Genomic DNA, 19,962 nt, shown 5'->3' with positions numbered 1-19,962 from the left:
ACCCAGTTAATGCACCGTAGCCCGTACCCTGATGGCACTGAGCAGATGTGACTAATGTTTGCGGCTCCCAGAGTGTCTGTGTAGGAGACTGAAATAGACAGAGCCCTCTTCCTCTTCTTGCCTTTGCAGCCCCCATGTGACTAAGCGTGTGGTGCTGTGGGTTAGCAGCGCAGGGTCCACAGAGGCAAAGGGTGTCTACTGCTCAGAGCTGCCATCCTGGGCCTTTTGGTTCTGTGCAGCTGGGTTTCCGGGGGACCCTGCCATGGGCGTTAGTCATGTAAAGCCGGCCTGTCTGAGAGAGCTGCAGGCTATGCTGGGGTGTGGTTGCCCTTTCAGGTTTCTGGCAATGGTTCTTGTGTTGCTGCACCCCAGAGAAAAGCAACAGGGCCCTGTCATCAGCACTGGTCCTACCACAAACAGCACAACTGCACGGGGGGGGCACCATGCAGATCGGCCCCATCTCCCCTCCTGATAAGGGGGCTGGGACGGGGACTGGCAAACTCCTGATCCCATACACGTCCCCTGTTATCATGGCTCATGGCAACTCTCTGATCTCCCACCTCCCCTCCCTGCCCCCCAGTAGTCTTTGGGGCACTCTCGCCTGAGGTCCTGCCATCGCAGAGCCCAACTTGTGACTCCGTGCAGGCCTCCTGCTGAAAGGAATGTGAACGATCAGGGTTTTGCTGGGCGGTACCACATGACGGCACCCACCCGAGGGCGGTGGCTCAGCCGGCCCTGGTGTGTTTACTGTACACAGAGACGATAGCTATGGAATTGAGATAACTGCACAATAACACTGTGAAACACAGCGTGCCAGCCTGGGTGTAACGAATACGCCGCTCGGGCTCAGCAGGGTCCGAACGGGCTCTGTCGGCCTCTGTTGTTAACAGGGCCAGGCCAAGAGCACCAGTGTCCATTACCCACCTGTTAGCTTTCAAAACAAACAGCTTTGTGCTTTCTCTCACGCTGCCCCACACGCCTGCAAGGCCCTCCCTGTAATCGCTCACAGAGCTACCTCACTGTCCGCCTTCGAATCTCGCCACAAAACTCTCCTTTGCCATGAGGCCTACAAAAAAACCAGCTGGTGTCCTGAGACCGCTGCCAACGGCAGAGCAGGATGGCCTCGTTGTGCTCCCCCATCGGTCTGTCTCTTCATCGCTTGTTTTCAACCATGAGCTTTTGGGGGCACGGCCCATTGTTTTGTTCTGTGTCTGTACAGCGCCTAGCGCAATGGAGTTCCTGCTCCTTGACCAAGAACATAAGAACAGCCGCACGGTGTCAGGCCAATGGTCCATCTCGCCTAGTATCTTGTCTCTGCCAGGGGCCAGTGCCAGACTAGGGCTCCTAGGCGCGAAGATAATAAAAATAATAAATGTAAGGTGTTCAGAGAGATGGCACCCCCTCGGCCCCTTATGAATTTCCCCTGGATACCATGCTTTTCAGACAGTGTCTGTCCATGTCTGGAAGGCAGGCAGGGGCAGCCTGTTGAGCTACCCGCTAGAGTGCCACTGGAAAGAGGTTCTCCCTGCTGACTACTTAAGCAATAGCCTATTGGAACTAAGGGGCCACATCGTATACAATAATACACGTACGCTAAACACTCCTGACTGCTCGAGCTACACTGTTCCATGTCTAAAGAGAAGAACAGGAGTACTTGTGGCACCTTAGAGACTAACAAATTTATTAGAGCATAAGCTTTCATGGACTACAGCCCACTTCTTCGGCTGTAGTCCACGAAAGCTTATGCTCTAATAAATTTGTTAGTCTCTAAGGTGCCACAAGTACTCCTGTTCTTCTCTTTAGACATGGAACAGTGTAGCTCGAGCAGTCAGGAGTGTTTAGCGTACGTGTATTATTGTATACGATGTGGCCCCTTAGTTCCAATAGGCTATTGCTTAAGTAGTCAGCAGGGAGAACCTCTTTCCAGTGGCACTCTAGCGGGTAGCTCAACAGGCTGCCCCTGCCTGCCTTCCAGACATGGACAGACACTGTCTGAAAAGCATGGTATCCAGGGGAAATTCATAAGGGGCCGAGGGGGTGCCATCTCTCTGAACACCTTACATTTATTATTTTTATTATCTTCGCGCCTAGGAGCCCTAGTCTGGCACTGGCCCCTGGCAGAGACAAGATACTAGGCGAGATGGACCATTNAAAGAAGAACAGGAGTACTTGTGGCACCTTAGAGACTAACAAATTTATTAGAGCATAAGCTTTCATGGACTACAGCCCACTTCTTCGGCTGTAGTCCACGAAAGCTTATGCTCTAATAAATTTGTTAGTCTCTAAGGTGCCACAAGTACTCCTGTTCTTCTTTTTGCGGATACAGACTAACACGGCTGTTACTCTGAAACTTGTTCCATGTCTAGACACTTACATGGTCGCCGTCGTATCTGAGCACCTCCTGTATATTAATGAGTTAGTCTTCACAACACTCCTGTTGGGGGGAGTTATTGTCACCCTCCTTTTACAGGCGGGGATACTGAGGCACCAGGAGACTAAGTGATTGGCCCAAGGTATCACTGGAAGTCCTGGGAATAGAACCTAGATTTACTGGGTCCCACTCCAGTACCTTAACCCTTAGTCCATCCTTCCTCCGTTAAACTGGCCGACCTGTCCTTAACACCACTGTGGCAGCTAGTACAGCCTTTTTTGGTAGGATTGGGTGTCTAGTGTCTTATGTGCAATATGGCTGCCAGTCTGGGTCTCTGGCTGGCTTGTAGCAGACAACAGGGCTTCCACATCAAAAAATCCACCCTCCAGAAGCTGGCCCTGACTGATCCCCTCTTGTTAGCAGCCTCCGCAGAGGCCAAGGGAACTGAAGTGGGGCTGTGGTCAGGGCAGCTGTTGCTCATGCAATACCTCTTCCGTGCATGAACAGAACTAAAAACTCATGGGAAACCGCGTGTGAGCACAGAGACGTGGCACGGCCCTGTGGTATTTTGTCACTTGTTTTCTGCTTCCCAGCATGCAGAGGCTGTTGTGCCTTGGATGTGGCCGCCAAGGCTGGGAAATGACCGGCAGGCAGCTGGCGACATAGACTTGAGCAATAGGACGTGCCACTTTGGGGAATGTGCTTTGCTGCTGTTACCTACTTCTGAGGGAGCAGGGGTGGGTGTGAAGTTGAAAACACCCATTACAAGAGAAGCATGGGGAGGTGGTAAGAATTGTGCCAGGATTTAGAGCCAGTTAAAATGACCAATTGCATATTGCATAGGCGCCCGGAGGCCCCACTCAGGATCGAGCCCCGTTGTGCGGGTGGGTGCTGTAGGAATGCATAGTAAGAGAGCTTGTGGTGTAAGTTAAGACAATGCAACGAGTGGGTGTGACCGAGAACTGGGGAGGTAAGAGTGTGCTGGCAGCATGGTGTTCCACGGATCAGCTACGAGCACCTTTTGCAGGCGTTGAGTCTGTTTTATCCATCCATGGAGTCTCTGCAGGTAGTACGGCCAATGCTAAGGGGCCGAGAGAACTTCTGCCTCCCGCCCAGTTTGGCTATCAGAATCCTTCCCCCTCCCACCCTACACACACAGGAAATGTTGTGTCTTTCCCTAAAAACAATCTTAGTTTGAGAGAAGTGAGGTTGGAGGTAGCGTTCTCTAATAGTTCAAGTAGGGGCCTGGAAGTTAGGGTTTCTAGGTTCAGTTACTCTGCTACTGCCACTTGGTGTGACCTTTGGCTTGTCACTTCATCACTGTGTGCCTCAGTTGCCCCATTTCTAAACCAGGGGTGACAATACTGACCAGCCTGGCTAAGACAAATTCATGTTTGTGCAGGACTTTCAGATCTTTTGAGTGAGGCTGTAAGTGCAGAAAAGGCTTAATTTGTGGTGGTCCCGGCACCTCCGGGCCTGGCGGTCCCGAGCCCCGGCGCCTCTGAATTGCTGCATCAGTTATGAATGTAAAAGAATTGCTTGAGACCCGGCACCTCATTGCTTGAGTCCTGAACCTCTTTCATTACAAATTAAGCACTGGTGCAGAGTATTCAATTTCCATAATAATCAGCCTTGCTCCAAAACGAGCTCTGACCTCCAGTCACTCTTATGGTTTCTGTAATTCTTCGAGGCAGAGGTGGGGTTGGGAGAACGTGCTGGATTTGGGATTCTGTGACCCCTCTACGGCCATTTTCCAGAGCAGTTGCGTTTTGTGAAACAGTTTTTCCATGACCTAACCCATTGTTTCAAAAGGGAAATTTAAGTCAAGATACACAATTTACAGTGGGCTCTGACAGCACTGACTAATAATCCTCCCCTGTGGAGTAGATGATTAAATATCATTATCCCTATTTCACAGATGGGGAAATTGAGTCACAAAGGTTAAGTGGTCTGCCCAAGGCTCCACAGCCAATCAGTGGCAGAGCTGGGATTAGAACTCATGAGTTCCTGGCCCTGTGGCCGGTGCTCCAAACCATGCTGCCTGTGTGTGTTTCAACCTGACAGTCTTCAATGCCAGAGCATGGTGCTTTGATTACACTCAGTCCAGAGGAGTTTATAACTTAAGGACCTGACCCGGTTGGGTGCTGAGCCCCTTTGGGCCCCACTGGCTTCTCTAGGGCACTGAGCGTCCCCAGCACTCACTGGACTGGCCCCTACGTTCTCGGTTCTACCTGCTGGCTCTGACCTGGTTTTTCCAGCTCCGTCTCTGCTGGCGACTGGCTCTTCTCAGTGTAGCGCTGTATAAAATACAGTGTCCTGCCTCCTGAGACCCCACCCCAGGAACTGCTAAGGGAGAAAAGGGAGAAGCTGCTGCCGGCTCCCAAGGTCTCCGGCTTCCACCAGAGCATCCCGGCTGCTGTTAGGGTTCAAGGAGCAGAGCTGACCTCAGTTGGGGGCTGGGGAGTGTCGAGGGCTCACTCAGCTCCCACCCTGCAGTCTGATTTGGGTGAAATCTTCCCCCCACTCAGTCACTGCTGCTAACTGTCCCTGCAGATTGGCAGACTGTGAAATCCACTGCTCCACTCATATCAACGCTGCCGGCAGCCGCTGCCGAGAGCCCTGGGAGTCATGCATCTGCCACGTTCCCTGCAGCCCTTTCTCTCTGCTCCTTCCTTCCTCTGGTGTCCTAGGCACTAATCAAGCCCTGTCCTGCCATTTGCTTCAGCCTGCCTCTCTCTCAGGGTGCCTGCTGGCTCAGCTGCCTCCAGCGCCCTTCCCCCTCGGTGCCAGAGGCAGTGAGAAGTGAGATAGGTGGAGTGTGAGCTGGCTGGAGTCCCCTAGGCCTGGGGCTGGCCCTGCTGATGCTAGAGACGGCCAGATGCAGATTTTGGGGTGGATCCAAATGTTGCAGCTCTGGGTCCCTTGTGCCCTGCCCCCAGGCTTCCTTCCCATCCCGTGTGCCCGTGTGATAGCTCTGCTCTGGGAGCAGGCAGACTGGTGGTGCCGTGCCCCTTACAAGGGGGGGCCGGGGAGAGGTGATGGGGAGCCCTCTGGTACCACAGCGCAGGTGTGAGATTGGGACCTGAGCCCGCTCTGCAGGGAGCCAGAGTTCAATGCTGAGATAACTGGTGCCAAGTCGCTGGCTTCCCCACCCCTCACGCGTGTGGGTCTGGATTCTCTAGGGCCTACTGGAGCTGGCCTACCCGTACGCACCTGCCATGTTACACACAGGGACAGGAGGGGAGCTGCTGCCCCTGACACAAACCCGTTCAAATTCCCTCTGTCTCAGCAGGCCTCGTGCACGAGTTTAGCGCTCACACCAGCGAGGGGCTGGCAGTGCTGGCCGGAGATGGACAGCACTTCTCTGCAGCATGCACACGCTGCTCCCCTGTGCAGCCAGATACCTCTGCCGGTGCAGCGTGCTCCTTGCTTTCAGCCTCCCGTCCTACCCCGACGACATCACTGCCAGTGCACCTCCGTCCTGGCTGCATCCCCCTCTGCTGGTCCAGCCCTGAGCCCAGCTAAGGAGCAGGTGCTGATCTGTGCCGGGGTTCTGTACTGTGCGCAAACGAGAAACCTTTCCCCGGATCCCACTCCTCGCCGACCAGGGAACTTGTGAGTTGGGGGAGCTGTACGCGCTACGTCCCAGCCCGGCGCATCAGTGGCTCTCGGCCTTCCCAGACTACTGTGCCTCTTACAGGAGCCTGATTTGTCTTGTGTACCCCAAGCTTCACCTCACTTATAAACGACTTGTTTATGAAATCAGACCTAAGAATACAAAAATGTCCCTGCACACGAGTACTGAAATCTTGCTGACTTTCTCATTTTGTCTGTATGACGTTGTAGTTTGTGCTGACTTTGCTAGTGCTTTTTATGCAGCCTGTTGTAACACTAGGCAAATATCTAGATGAGTTGATGTACCCCTGGAAGACCCCTGTGTACCCCCCGGGGTACGCGTACCGCTGGTTGAGAACCACTGCTCTACGTGGAATCCCAAGCCACCCCTTCCTGGCTTGCTGGGTGTGTTTTCTGATGGCCCTGCTGCTTGCAGTTGAGTTTCCCTGTTGAATTGTTGTCTGTGTTTTCCCTGTTGAGTGCTGCTAAGAGACCAAGCCTTGTCCAGCCCAGCTGGCAGTTGCAGGCTTTGCTCTGACAGGTGATGTGTGAAGGGAGGTGCTGATGAAGTGGGGAGGCAGCTGCCAGTGATGAGAGCTGCTGATCTGTCTGTCCATGGCAGATGGTGTCCAGGCAGTGCTGCTCTGCCAGGGTGCTAGTCCTGGCAGCCTCTGTGCAGGGGGATGGCAAGTGCTGATGATCAGACAGTCCCTGGGTGAAAGGGAAAGTGATCCCCCCCCGACCTCCCCACCCCCACATGCTTGTTTCCTCGTACCTAGACGAAGCAGGCTTGGAGCTGCACTGGAGTTCTGCCAGCTGGAGAAGAGGGGGATTTATACGAGGCCTTGATCAGGATCTGGGCCTTGTGCCGGGTGCTGCGCAAACAGGTGGATACAGTTCCTGCCCTAGACAGGAGACACCTGGCTGATGAAATGGGGCGAGAGGGCAGCGCTCAGATACCTTGCTGCATAGGTATTAACCACAGTCCAGCCATCAAACAGGGGCCGATTGCTTGCATGCGTCCTGGCAGCGGCCTATCTGGCTCGGGGATGGGAAGCAGTGAGGAGAGGCTGGTGGGCTGATGGAGCAGTTCAGGGAGGCTGCGCTGTGGGCGGGGGTGTGGTAGAGAATTTGTGAGGAGCAGACACGCGGGTGGTCCCACCAGCTGGGTGGAGGAGGTGATGGGGAGCGAGTGGCTGAGCTGTGAAGGGCCAAGGCTGAGACGCTTGGACTCGATGCCCAAGAAGAAGGGGAGTGAGGAGACATGGTGCCAGTGTGACTGGCAGGGAAGATGGCCCTCGCCGTGTTAGGGATGGATTGGGGGTGGGGAAGGCACGATGTGAGGCCTGGGCAAGAGACAGAAGGAAAAGGACGGAGCTGAGAAATGCTGGGGGGAGGCGGCAGTGAGATGTGGACAGCCTGAGTGTGTGGGGGCGGAGCGAGGAGTCTCTGCTGACTGGGGGCGGGCCTGGTTGCTGGAGAGGACGGTGGTTCACTCAGCATGCGGTGACGGAGAACAGGGGCTGTGGAGAGGCCTTGGGAGGAAAGGTTGAGGGCTGAGTTGTGGCCACATTGACCAAGCTGATGGTGACACAGGCCGACAGGGTTGGGCCGAGGGAGATGGGTGGATCAGAGCCATTAGAAATAGGAGAGCCCTCCGTCATCCCATGTGGCCCATCTCCCCAAGGGCCAGCGCAGGGGCTTATTCCCTCCAGATCCCTCCACAGGGCTCTGTCCCAAGCCATGGGGGCTGGCTGAGTGGCCTAGATCAATGGGACAGCCTCCTCCATTCCTCTGTGAGTTGGGGCTGCTGGCATGGGTCTTTCAGGAGAGGTGCCTGGGAGAAGGTTGCTCAGAACTTGCTTGTGGGCTGACAGACTCACCCTCCCTCCCGGGGGCATGGGAGCATGCTGGCACTGCGGCTGAATGGGATTTGTCTGATCTCTGACTCTTCCCCCTTCTCCTCCCACTGCAGGGGAGTCCGGTCCAGCTGAACGGTGTGACCCTGGAGTCTGAACACCCGCAGTCCGTGAGCCAGCCCCAACCTGCCTTCCAGATCCAGCCCGTGACCCCAGATGCTGCCCCCTGCCAGCCCAGGGAGACGTGGGGTGGGAAGTACGAGTTCCTGCTCTCCTGCATCGGGTATTGCGTGGGGCTGGGCAACGTCTGGCGCTTCCCCTATCTCTGCTACCGCAATGGAGGAGGTGAGTCCCTGCAGGCCTCTTTGCTGCTGTCTGTCTGATAATGCTGGACTGAAGCAGATGAGAATAGGTAACTGATCCCTTCAGTGGGAGGCATCTGCCTTCGGGTCACGTGATCACACTCCTCTTGCCTGGATCCATCAGGTGGTGGGAAGCTGGTGATGAGCAGAGACAGAATATCTGCCGAGTCCCAGACGAAATCCGAACAGATGGTGCTGTTTGCATGGAGCCGTGTTTGTCTAATAGCAGGGCCACTTGTGGGTGGTGGCATGGCCTAGCGGGTAGGGATCTGACTGAGTCAGGACACCTGGGTTCTGTTCCCACCGCTGCTCCTCAGAGGTCCTGAGCGGTTATCGTGTCTCCCCTCTGTCTTCTCTTCTCCAGACTAAACAAACTGATTTTTTTCAATCTTCCCCCATAGGTCATGTTTTCTAGACCTTTAATCATTTTTGTTGCTCTTCTCTGGCCTTCCTCCATTTTGTCCACATCTTTCCTGAAATGTGGCGCCTAGAACTGGACACAATACTGTAGCTGAGGCCTAATCAGCGTGGAGTAGAGCGGAAGAATTACTTCTCGTGTCTTGCTTACCACACTCCTGCTAATACATCCCAGAATGAGGTTTGCTTTTTTTGCAACGGCGTTACACTGTTGACTCGTATTTAGTTTGTGATTCACTGTGACCCTCAGATCCCTTTCCGCAGTACTCCTTCCTAGGCAGTCATTTCCCGCTTTGTATGTGTGCAACTGATGGGTTCTTCCTAAGTGGAGTTCTTTGCATTCGTCCTTATTGAACTTCATCCTGTTTACGTCAGACCATTTCTCCAGTTTGTCCAGATCATTTTGAATTTTAATCCTATCCACCAAAGCACTTGCAACACCTCCCTGCTTGGTATTGTCCACAAACTGTAGGTGTCCCCTCTATGCCATTATCTAAATCCTTGATGAAATATTGACCAGAACCAAACCTAGAACTGATCCCTGTGGGACCCCACTCGATATGCTCTTCCAGCTTGACTGTGAACCACTGATAACTACTCTCTGGGAATGGTTTTCCAACCAGTTATGCACCCACCTTGTAGTAGCTCCATCTAGGTTGTATTTCTCTAGTTTGTTTATGAAGAGGTCAGTATCAAAAGCCCTTATTATATTTTATTGGTCCTGGGCAGGCTGTAAAGGAAGGGGTCTGGCTTATCTGCTGGCAGATGATCCATACGTTTTCAGAAAGCGACGTTTTGGGGACTTGGTAACTCACTTTATGAACTGGAGCAATCTCTTCCCAGCCCTAAATAGAACCCCAAATCTGGAGAGTCTTGCCTGGCGGCTTTGGAACGAAAGGTAGCACACGCCAGTCAAGGCTGCTGGGCCTCTGAGCTCAACTTTGGCCCTTGAATGAGCAGATCAGTGCAAGAGCAACACGTCTGAGGTCCTGCGAGACACGTGCCCCAGAGATGTTACCCCAGGGCAGCCCAGTGGAGCTGGAATCGTTCAGCTATTTCCAAGCAGTGGGGTTTTTGCTTTCGGGGGGACGCAGTTAATTTGTTCTTGCTGCTGCTGTGGCATTGACTGACCAAGCTGGGTTTTCCAGCGCACATTTGCTCTTGGAGGCAGCCTTCATGGCCTGACACAAGTTCAAAGTGTGTTAAGGCCCCTTTGTTGGGGTTCTTGCCTGACCTCTTCTCCAGCTTTAAAGGAGCAGTTCAGCCTGCCTGAGTAATTAGCCATGCCCTCAGGGAGCCCCTAGTGACTGCTAATGAAGGGAGGTTCTGGGGATTACCTCATGGTGCAAGATTCCCTGCCGAGCACAGCTAATCCCCTCTGCAATGCACACAGTAGAGAGGGGAAACTAGTGCTGGCTGGTTGGTATGGGAGGAGCTTGGAATCGGGTCTCCTAACTGGATCAGGTCTGATCTAGCTTTCCTTGTGCACCGGAGAGCTGCAGATTTTGGCTAGCCAAGCAGCTCCCAATTGAGCGCTTGCCTACTGAAATGATCTAGGGAGTATGTCGTTCGGAATGGACAGACCCACTGCAAAGAGAGAGACCAAAGTGGGTGAGGGAATCTCTCTGATTGGACCAACTTCGGTTGGTGAGAGAGACCAGCTTTTGAGCTTACACAAAGCTCTTCTCTGTGGCTCTTGAAAGCTGGTCTCTCTCACCAACCGAAGTTGGTCCAATCAGAGAGATTCCCTCCCCCACCTTGTCTCTAACCTGGGACCAGGACGGCTACAGCAACACGGCATCCAGGCCTTCTGTTCAGATTCTCTGCGTGCAACTGTGGACTGTGATCTCCTGCAGCCTTCAAAGCTAGGCAGGGTCAGTCCTGGGCACTGCTTGGCTGGGGAGATCTTCAAAGGAACCTCAGGGTACTTCTGGGAGAGCAGTGTTGCGGATTGAGCAGGCGGCGTTCTTCTAAACGAAGCATGGTGTCTGGTGGAGGAGAGGGGTGCTTGGATGCTAGAGGTGCCTGCTCCCTGTCCCTCCCTGCAGAAGGAGGGCGTTAACCCTCATGTGCCTTAGCCAGTTCCAGTGGCCCCATTCCCCTGCCTTGGAGGTGTAAGTGGGGGAATGGTCCCACTATTGGGAGGAACTTTCCTGGCTTCTGCACTACCCCGGTGAAATGGGCTAGCGAAAGGATCTGAGTCCTCGCTCCCACTTCCTTTACCCAGAGGCCTCCCTGCCCTCGAGGACTCCCCTTCCACTCTCCTGTCTGGCAGAGTCCTTGTAAATCCCGGCAAGGCTGGGCCCAGGATTCCTGGGGGGCTCGACCCCCAACCCTGCTGTGGTCACCCAGGACAGGGGCTAGGGTGTCCCCACTCCGGGGTACTCTTTGCATTGGGCACCTCCCTGACCCACTGATCATTTCATACAATTTAAAGCAAATTCAAGTTGTTTAATTAACAATTAATTTTAAAAAAGAATAAGGAAAAATGGGAAAGGTTGAAGGAAACACGTCACCCCGCTCTGTGGCCGGGAACATCACAAACAGTGTCTCTGGAATGTCAGGGCAGTTCAGTCTGTTCCTTGTAGGTTCCAGGCCTCCTCCTCAGGCCCTGGCCGTGCTGCAGAGACGCTGCGGGTTGGACACTTGCTCTGGCGGTGGCCACACGCCCCCAGGCTCTAGGTGGCAGGACCCTTCTTCCCAGCGTCGCCCCCGCCCGGTCGGGGTTACGATCCCCCTGCAAGTCTGGCCTGCAAGGCCTCTTGGCTGAGGCGTCTCCCTGTGCTGGGCCCACTGCCCAGGGTCCCCCTCACTCTCCTCAGCTGCTCACTGCACCCGGCTCCGGATGGCTCCAGCCCCAGCCCCAGCTCCACTCGGCCTCAGCCCGGCGGCTGCTGCTCTGCCTCCAGCCCCCTGGGCTGCTTCTCTGGCCCCTCTGGCTCTGGTTGCTGCAGCTCTGCCCCCACCACAGCTCTGCTCTCTCTGGCTGTGCTCTGGCTTTGGGGCTGCAGCTCTGCTCCCAGCAGCTCAGCTCAGCCCCTGCTCTCTCCTTAGCTCAGCCCCACTCTGTCTGACTCAGGCCATTCCAGTTCACACGGAGGATGGGACCCCTCTGGCCTCCTGACTCCCTGATTAGCTGCCCACCCTGTCAATCAGGCTGATCTGGAGCATTGGCCTCTCCCCATTGTTCCTGGGGACTGTCAGTCTCACGCTCATTTCTCATTGACCCCTCCCCTTTCAGTGCTGGGAGCGAGCCACCAAACCCCACCACTGAGTGTTAGTACGGGGGCAACAGTCCCTTACAGGGGCATGGTGGGCCCTGAGGGCAGGCACAGAGTCCCAATGCGGTGACAGGGAGGAAGCTGAAGGTGGGGGAGGAGGGGCGAGGAAGGAGATTTCCAGAGGAGGCCTAGTGAGAGTCGCAGAGCCGGAGAGAGGAGCACAAGAGAGCTCAGAAAGGGAGTTAGCAATGAGAATGGAGAGGCTCACAGCTCAGAGCGCCATGGGCGGGCTCTCTTGCAGGGCAAGATGAAGACACTGTGGCTTTATCCACCGCTGTGCAGATCGGAAGCACGTGAGCATCCGTGCTGCTGATGCTGTCCCGGGAGAGGTGTTCTGGGTAGACTTTTAACCACACCTCTCGCGGCAGCGTGAATGCCCTGCTCCTAGACCGAAGGGACCATTGGGGCCATGTAGCCTGGCCTCCTGCGGCAAGTCTGGGTATGCTTGGCCCTGCTTCAGCGCAGGGGCTGCACTAGGCCAGCGGGTCTCGAACGTCATTGCCCCGCGACCCCCTTCTCACAACAAAATTACTGCATGGCCCTGGGTGCGGGGAGAGGGGGCCAGAGCCCGAACCCTGCCGCCCCGGGATGGGGATGAAGCTCAGGCTTCAGCTTCAGCTCCGGGTCCCAGCAAGTCTAATACTGGCCCTGGAAACCCCATTAAGACAGGGCCCTGACCCATAGTTTGCGAACTGCTGCACTAGGCGACCTCTCACGGTCCGTCTCTATGGTTCTGTGACAGGCGGTAGCACAAAGCACCTGTGTCAAGCAGGGCCACTCCAATCCGACCAGTGTCTAACGTCTTGCAAAGTCATGGTGGGGGGGCTCTATCGGGAGGAGATCAAAACTGCTCCTGGGGGGATTCTGCATCACCGCATGCCCGCAGAAAATGCCCCTCCCACCCCACCCCCGCCGATTTCCTGTGTTTCCCTGCAGAAAATGGCAGGGAAGCCACGTGGGTGGGGGGAAAGGGGCGAGCATGGGTGCAGTTTGGGGGAGGGGATTGCCCCCCATCCAAACAGAGGCGAGGCCTGGGGGCGCACACAGGGTTACGTGCCATTGCCCCCCCCCCCCCCCTTCTGCCCAGCTGAAGGAGGCTGTGTCTGGGCTCCGCTGACTAATCTGCAGCTGAACGCCGCCTCCTGGGTCCTAGTGCCAGTCCTCTCCCCTTCTGTGTGCTGGGAGCCTTCCTGTTTTCTGGGCAGCAACTGCCAGCGGTGGGGCAGGGGAAATGAGGGAAGGGGGTGGAATAGGGCATGGGGGGGGGGGTGGAGAAGAAAAGGGGATAGGGGAATTGGGAGCCCGGCATGCGGTGTTCCCTCAGCAGCAGCTGGGGCTCCTCTGCTAAGCAGGCCCATCGAACCCTCACCCTGACAGGCTTTACCCCCCTACACCTGGTCCCCTCTGATGAGCCCCCCACCCCCGGATCCCCACCCCACTGAGCCCCAACCAGCTTCACCTGGACCCCCCCACCCCATCAAGTCCCACCTCCTTAGCACCCAAACCACACCCAGACCCCCCCCCGATCCCCAACCACCTTCACTGGGATCCCCTGCAGTGTCCCATTGACCCCACACCCGGAACCCCTCAATGAGCCCCTGTGCATTCAGATCTCCCACTGAGCTGCCCGCACCCAGATTGTCCCACACAGAAATCTCTCACCCCACACCTGGATCCCCCCACACTGAGCCCCTCCATACTGGGATCCTGCTGGGCTGAGCCAGCCCACCCACACCTGGTGCACCTGGCACAGAGGGGCAGAGCCCTGGGGAGTTTCTGGGGCAGGCCCAGCCCTTGTGCTGTGTCAGGGTCAGGTGCAGCCTCATGACCGAGTCCCTGTACCGGGGAAGGTGGGGGCTTCAGGATGATCTCCCACCTCAGTGCAGCCAGTGGCCGGTGCTCCCCCTGCCATGCTGGAGCCTCCACATTTATTTACTGACAGACAAAATTTGCAGAATTTTAAAATATTGTGCGCAGAATTTTAATTTTTTTGGCGCAGAATCCCCTCAGGAGTTAAAAACAGACTTTTCACTGCCAGCTCCCTGGCGTTTATACACAACCCTAACCAGCCAGTTTGTGCATGCAACACAAGGGGAGATACCTTGACTGCATCTGTATTTTAGCCTCTATGCTGACAAATCTGTGTTCACCACAAGATGTCTCTCCAGGCTCTCTGAAGGCACCGTGCTGTAGCCCCTTCCAGAAGATGACTGGTTTGGAGCATTAGTTCTGGCGCTGGTTTAGTAAAGGAGCTCTCTGTATTCGAGGACTGTATTGAACTGGGGAGCTTGTGCTGGTGACGGGCTTGTGTTAGGAAATCATAAAAGTGACTGGACCCTTTTCCTACGTGGGTCTCCTAGGGTGACCAGACAGCAAGTGTGAAAAATCGGGATGGGGTTGGGCGGTAATAGGCGCCTATAGAAATAAAATGCCCCAATATCGGGACTGTCCCTATAAAATAGGGACATCTGGTCACCCTAGGGTCTCCGAAGTGTGTCAGGGCAATGAATGACAGCACACGTGATGGGATGGCATTGCCTTTTATGTGGCTGGCTGGAATGGACCATCATGGGTGGGAATTGAGTGGACAAGCACAGGAAAGCTGTGTGTTCATGGGAGCTGCTGCCTTCTCCAGGATGGAGTATGCCAGACCTGTGTGTACAGAGCCATACGTGTGTGTCCAACATCTGAATTAGTGGAACTACTGTTAGGGGCCTGGGTCTTTTGGGGGAGTCTAAGTTTGTGGTTTCTGTTCCTGGAGGGATTTAGCTGATGCCCGTCAGTGTCTGTGCGCTTGTAGCCCAAGGGCAGACTTATTTTAACAATAACATCATAGGAGCCTATAGTTGTGTCAACTCTTTGGATTCCAGATACAATTGATTTGACTTAACAAGTCACAAGAGTTTCTGGCTTCCAGGGCTGGGTTCTAAACACCCGCCGCGTGTTGTGTGTTTTGCTGCCCTCTTATGGGCGATAAAGGTTCTGTCGCTGAAACTGAGGTGAAGCTTCCACTCGCAATGAAGCAAGAGAGAGTCCTGCTTGCTCTCCTATGTCTGAGAGGGTCTGGCTGTGGGGGGCCTGGAGAGGTAGCTGTGTGGAGGAGGCCATATTTAGGGGGTTGCTAGTCAGTCTGGAATCGTCCTGTAACACTGAGCTCTGCAGAGGTTTCATGGTGACGCTGGAAAATGCTCAGTGTGAGTGTTTGACTGAAATGGAAAAAATATCTCCTTCCACCCCTTCCCGTCAGACATTTCCCTTCGTCAGTGGAAAACGCCCCATGTGCAGTGGAAGGATGGGCCCGTCCTAGAGCTGACAAAGGTGGATTTCCCTCCCCTGGGCGACGTGTTCAGTGCAAGCGACCCCCTTTGGGGACAAATTAGCACCTGGCTCTGCTGTTCCGTGCAAAACGGCGTGGGGCTGCTTTCAATTTCACTCTCTGCCCGTGTCCGTGTCCAAGACATGCCACTGACTGGCTGCAGCTCACCCCTGCGCAGTGGCTCTACACATGGCCCGTGCGCCACTAGAATCCCACCCCCACCCCCAGAGTTTGGTTTACGGGGGCCGTTAGCAGCACCTGTGCCTTGTGGGGTGAATGTCCCCCAGCACTGGTCAATAGAGCAGCAGGGCTGGGAGTCGGGAACGCGCCAGTCCTGTCCCCTCTCTGTGCCTCAGTTTACCCGTCAGTAAAATCAGCTCAGGACCTGCCATGCAGGAACGGTGCCTGCGGCAGTTAGAACAGGCGAGGAGGTGCGATGGGTGGGAGCTGGGTAAGAAGCAGAGCCCCTGGTTGGGTGGGGTTTCTGTGCTGCTCTGACAGGCTGTCATTCATCCCCCTACAGATCCTTTTCCAATGGCGGGGAAAGAGCTCCTGGCTGTCAGTGCCGGAAGGAGCAGGGCGAGGCTGGCGGGCTGGAGTTCAGTGGGCTGGGAGCCCCTTCTGCCCCACGCCTCAGTGTCTCAACCCAGACACGTGATTTCCCTGCGTCAAACGTGCCTTCCGAATGGCGGGGTAAAGCAGGAACGCACCCTGTGCCGAGGTCGCCAGCGGCTGGAGCTGAACGTGCTGCCTCTGCGCTAGGTTTCCCCAGCCACAACCTGGCTGTCAGGGTGTGGCAGTCAGGCCTGTTCTGCCCTGGCCGCTGGCTCTCCCACCAGCTGTGGGCTCCTGAGAGGCAGGGTCTCTGTTCTACCCCTTCCCTGTGGCTGAGTATCCGAGTTCTTGCCTCCTTCCGTCCCAGTTCCTTGCTAACCGTGTCTGCTCCCTCTTCCCCAGGGGTCTTCCTGATCCCCTACTTCGTCATGCTGCTCTTCACCGGCCTGCCCCTGTTCCTGCTGGAGCTCAGCCTCGGCCAGTATGGCGCTGCAGGGCCCATCACCGTCTGGAAGTGCTGCCCCCTGCTGAAAGGTGAGTCCGTGCCTGGTGCAGCGTCCCACTCCCCTGAATGAGCAGGGCGTGGGGAGAGCCAGCCCTGTACGTCTTCCCTCCCCAGCCACTTCTGGCCCCTGGACACAGTCTTCTTCTCCGTCACCCACAAACCACAGTGGACAAGGTCCTCTGCCTCTCGCTCTGACCACGTCACCTCCCGCTGTAGATCCCTCCTTCACCGAGTCCAGTTCAAACAGCCTGTCCGCCCCGTCCAGGCCTGGCAGAGCTCCACCCCCATCCCGTATCTGACCACATCCCTTAGCACAGCCCCCCCCAGCCTCCGGGCTAGGTCTATCCACTCCCCCAGCTGTCTCTGCACTGTCTCAAGCACCAGGAAATGCCTCCTTGAACTGCTTTTCAAGGTCGGCGCCCTCTCCTCACTGCAGCCCTCTCCGAGACCCCCAGCTCTGAGCAGCCCGCCCCATAGGCTGTAACACAAAACCCAGCTTCTCCTCCCGCGTCCCTGGAGGATTTCAAAGCACTAAAGAATCTCCCCTCATGGCTCCCTGGGAGGAGCGTCTGTTGTCTCCATCGCCCAGAGAGGCCAATGGCCTGGCCTGACCTCCCAGATGTGCCCAGCATGGCAGCCCCCACGAAATCCACCAGGCTTTGGGCACCTGGGAACGTCAAGTCCCACAAGTGACTGGCAAGGCTGGGCACAGAGCCCGGGCTCCTGACTTCCTGCCCTGTGCATTAGCCGCGAGAGCGTCCTTCTTGCTCTAATGGCTGTAAAGTGCGGGAGGTCTCCGGCGCCGTCAGCGTTCTCCGCAGCAGATGGTTCCCAAGCAGAGCTGTGGTGCTCAGCCAAGCTGTCGACTGTCTCCAGCTCTTCCCCCCGCCAGACCCGTGGGAGTGGGACTGGGTGGGGACTCTTCACTTGAGGAGGCTCTAAGCTCACAGAGCAAAACTCTCTCTCGATCGTCTCCTCAGTCGTCCACCTTGATACACCAGAGAAACCCACTGGGGCAGCAGGTTTCGGGCAGCAGGTCCTTGCTCCGGCCCCACACCATTCAGTGCAAGCGTGTGAGGGAGAGACGCCCAGCACCACTCACACTCTTGGCTCGTGCACCCCCCGCCTGTCTCCATCCACCCGTTGTCTCATGAGTGACGTGTGAGCGCTTCGGGGCAGCAGCCGTCTCTCTCCTGTGCCACATGGAGCGCTGGGGGCCCTGCTCAGCGACGGAGGCCCAGAGGCACCACTACCGTACAGCAGACGTGCCGGCTGTGAATGCCAAAGGGCCCAGCTTCGATCCCTATCGAGGCCCGCGGGGGAGAGTGGGGGGGGTGAGCAAGCAGGACCGGCGTCAGCTGCACCTTCCTCCCTTCCTTCCCTGCAGGGATCGGCGTGGGCATGCTGCTCGTCTCCTCGCTGGTGTCGCTCTATTATAACGTCATCATTGCCTGGACTTTCTACTACCTGGGCATGTCCTTCCAGAGCCCCCTGCCCTGGTCTTGTGACGCTCCGCAGAACGCCCCCCTCTGCCAGGTCTGTCTCCTTCCTCCCGGACGGCCGTTCCACCGGGGCGGGCTGGGTTATTCCCCTCAACTAGGCGGCTTGGCCAGGCGCTGCTCCTCGTGCTGCTGTGGGTGGGCTAGGAGGGGGCATCTGTCCGGGCCAGCCAGGGCCTCTGGATGTGCGGCTGTTGGGCCCGGGGCACGGCTACTGTAGGAGATGGGGCCAGCCAGCCATAGTGCGAGGATGCTGCTGTTCCCTCTGGGGCCTCTTGCCGTTTGGCGAGGTGCAGGTGACAGCCCCCTCCCCCACAAGCAGCATCCTGCAGGGACCCCACCCCGTGGTGCAGGCTGGTTCCCGGCTACAGAGGAGATGGAACCGCCTACAGGAGCTACCCAGCCCTGCTCCTCACCTGGCCAGAGGGGGTCTCCAGCCCAGCGGGCCCCTCCCACGCCCAGTCCCCGGGGCAGGTGAGGGAAGAGGAGGAGCAGGCTGTGAGATGCAGGGCAGAGGCCAAACCAAGAGGCCACCGGCTGTGTCCTTTAGCAAACACTGGGCCTGATCCAGTGCCAACGGAGAGCCTCCAGCAGGTGTTGCCTTGGCCCTGTGGGGGCAGCAGCAAGCAGTCAGGCCAGAGCTGCTAGGAGCCGAGCTCTCTGGGGAGCCGGCCTCTCTGTGCTGTGGGACAAGGAACAGGGCGGAAACGTCTGCCTGGGGGCGGCCAGCGTAGGGTGGTGGAGCCGGTGACCAGCCCGCTCTGTGTCTTGCAGAACACATCAGGAAACTCCAGTCGGTTCAGCGCCAGCGAGGCCTTCTGGAAGTGAGTGGCTGCGTTACGGTGTTTGCGTTTGAGACTGATTCACTGCCCTTCCCCGCTCGCTGCAGGTCCCAACCTGCCTGGCGCTCTCCCTCTCACCCACAGAGCCCCTGTGCTCCCGTGGGAGCCTCACCCACCTCCGCCCGCTCGGGGACTGCCTCTGCCAGCTCCGTTCTCGGCACTGGGGGCACTGCAGTCGACGGGGTGCTGGGATAAGGGGCCAGGACTCCGTGGCGGGAAAAACAATTGCATCAAGGGAATCCCCCGTGAACTCACTGTCACAGGGCGCACAATGCACGACAGAATACCCCCTACCCTGGCAGTGGGGCTGAAGCCGTAAGCTCCTCTCCAGGCTGGGCTTGGAGGAAGCATCGCCTGCAATACTGTCATGTCTCCACATTGTCAGTGTCACTCTCGACAGCTCACACGGAGACCAGGTCCCTGCCTCAAGCCGCTAGAGACCCAGTGCTGGCAAACTGACTGTGGGGGTAGCGGGCCTAGCATGCCCGATGTAGGCCTGTGTCATGAGCAAGAGGGGGCTGGCTGGTGGGTGGGAAGGTGTTGCCAATGTAGGAGGCAGGTATGAAGCCAGGAGGGGGCAAAGGGATCTGGTAGTGGGCACAGTGGCAGGATTTAACACCCATTCTGGTCCGCGGGGGGTGGGGGGCGACCCCCTGTGTTCAGTGCAGGCTGGCTCCGCGTGTCTAACCTGCGCTTGTGCCATGCAGCGAGCAGGTGCTGGGGGTGACGCACAGCTCTGGCCTCCACGACCCGGGCCCGGTGAGGTGGCCACTCGCCATATGCTTGTTGGTCGCCTGGATCGTCATCTTCCTGTGCATGTTAAAGGGGATCCGCAGCTCGGGCAAGGTGAGCGGAGGGCAGGGCGTGGCCGGGGTTTGCTAGCGTGGGCCTGTTGGAGCGTGTTCCCGCGGCAGCCAAAGGAAGGGGGACCCCATGTGCTGGCTAGGCCCAGAGTTTTCTGCATGTGTGTCCTTTAAAGAGGTAAATGCCCCCAGAAGCTTGGTCAGTGGGCACGTTCTTACCAACGCTGATGCCTGAGTATCACAGTCCCCGGTCCCTGCTCCCTGAAGTAGGTGGGTCTGATCCCCACTTTACATGGGGAAACTGAGGCAGGGCGTGAGGTATTGGGGTCACTCGGAGCGGAGTCGCTGACCATTAGATAGCACTGCCTTCGCGTGGTCTAATCGGTGTTGAGCTGGGGCCATGTCTCATGAATTCTCATGGGGGGGTGTAAGCAGCCAGTGGTGCTGTCAGCACCGTGGGGGGCTGGTGGGTGCAGCGTGCCAGGGATGGAGGGGGTTGGTAGAGCTGGGGGTGTGGCCGTGCAGGGATGGAGGGGG

The 19,962-nt window shown here is 56.8% G+C and overlaps 1 protein-coding gene across 6 annotated transcripts in view; it reads left to right on the top strand.

Annotated features, from left to right (window-relative positions):
* Positions 1-19,962, top strand: part of LOC117871364 (sodium-dependent proline transporter-like) — a 45,330-nt gene that overhangs the window by 12,446 nt on the left and 12,922 nt on the right. For all 6 annotated transcript variants that reach the window (XM_034759284.1, XM_034759286.1, XM_034759288.1 and 3 more), the window contains 5 exons: positions 7,962-8,190; positions 16,179-16,310; positions 17,669-17,817; positions 18,555-18,604; positions 19,330-19,468. In XM_034759284.1, coding sequence (XP_034615175.1) covers positions 7,962-8,190; positions 16,179-16,310; positions 17,669-17,817; positions 18,555-18,604; positions 19,330-19,468 — 699 coding nt within the window. The remainder of the gene's footprint in view (positions 1-7,961; positions 8,191-16,178; positions 16,311-17,668; positions 17,818-18,554; positions 18,605-19,329; positions 19,469-19,962) is intronic.

Source organism: Trachemys scripta, chromosome 1 (genome assembly GCF_013100865.1).
Source record: "Trachemys scripta elegans isolate TJP31775 chromosome 1, CAS_Tse_1.0, whole genome shotgun sequence".
Taxonomy (NCBI): Eukaryota; Metazoa; Chordata; order Testudines; family Emydidae; genus Trachemys; species Trachemys scripta.
This window is presented reverse-complemented; position numbering and strand designations above follow the sequence as displayed.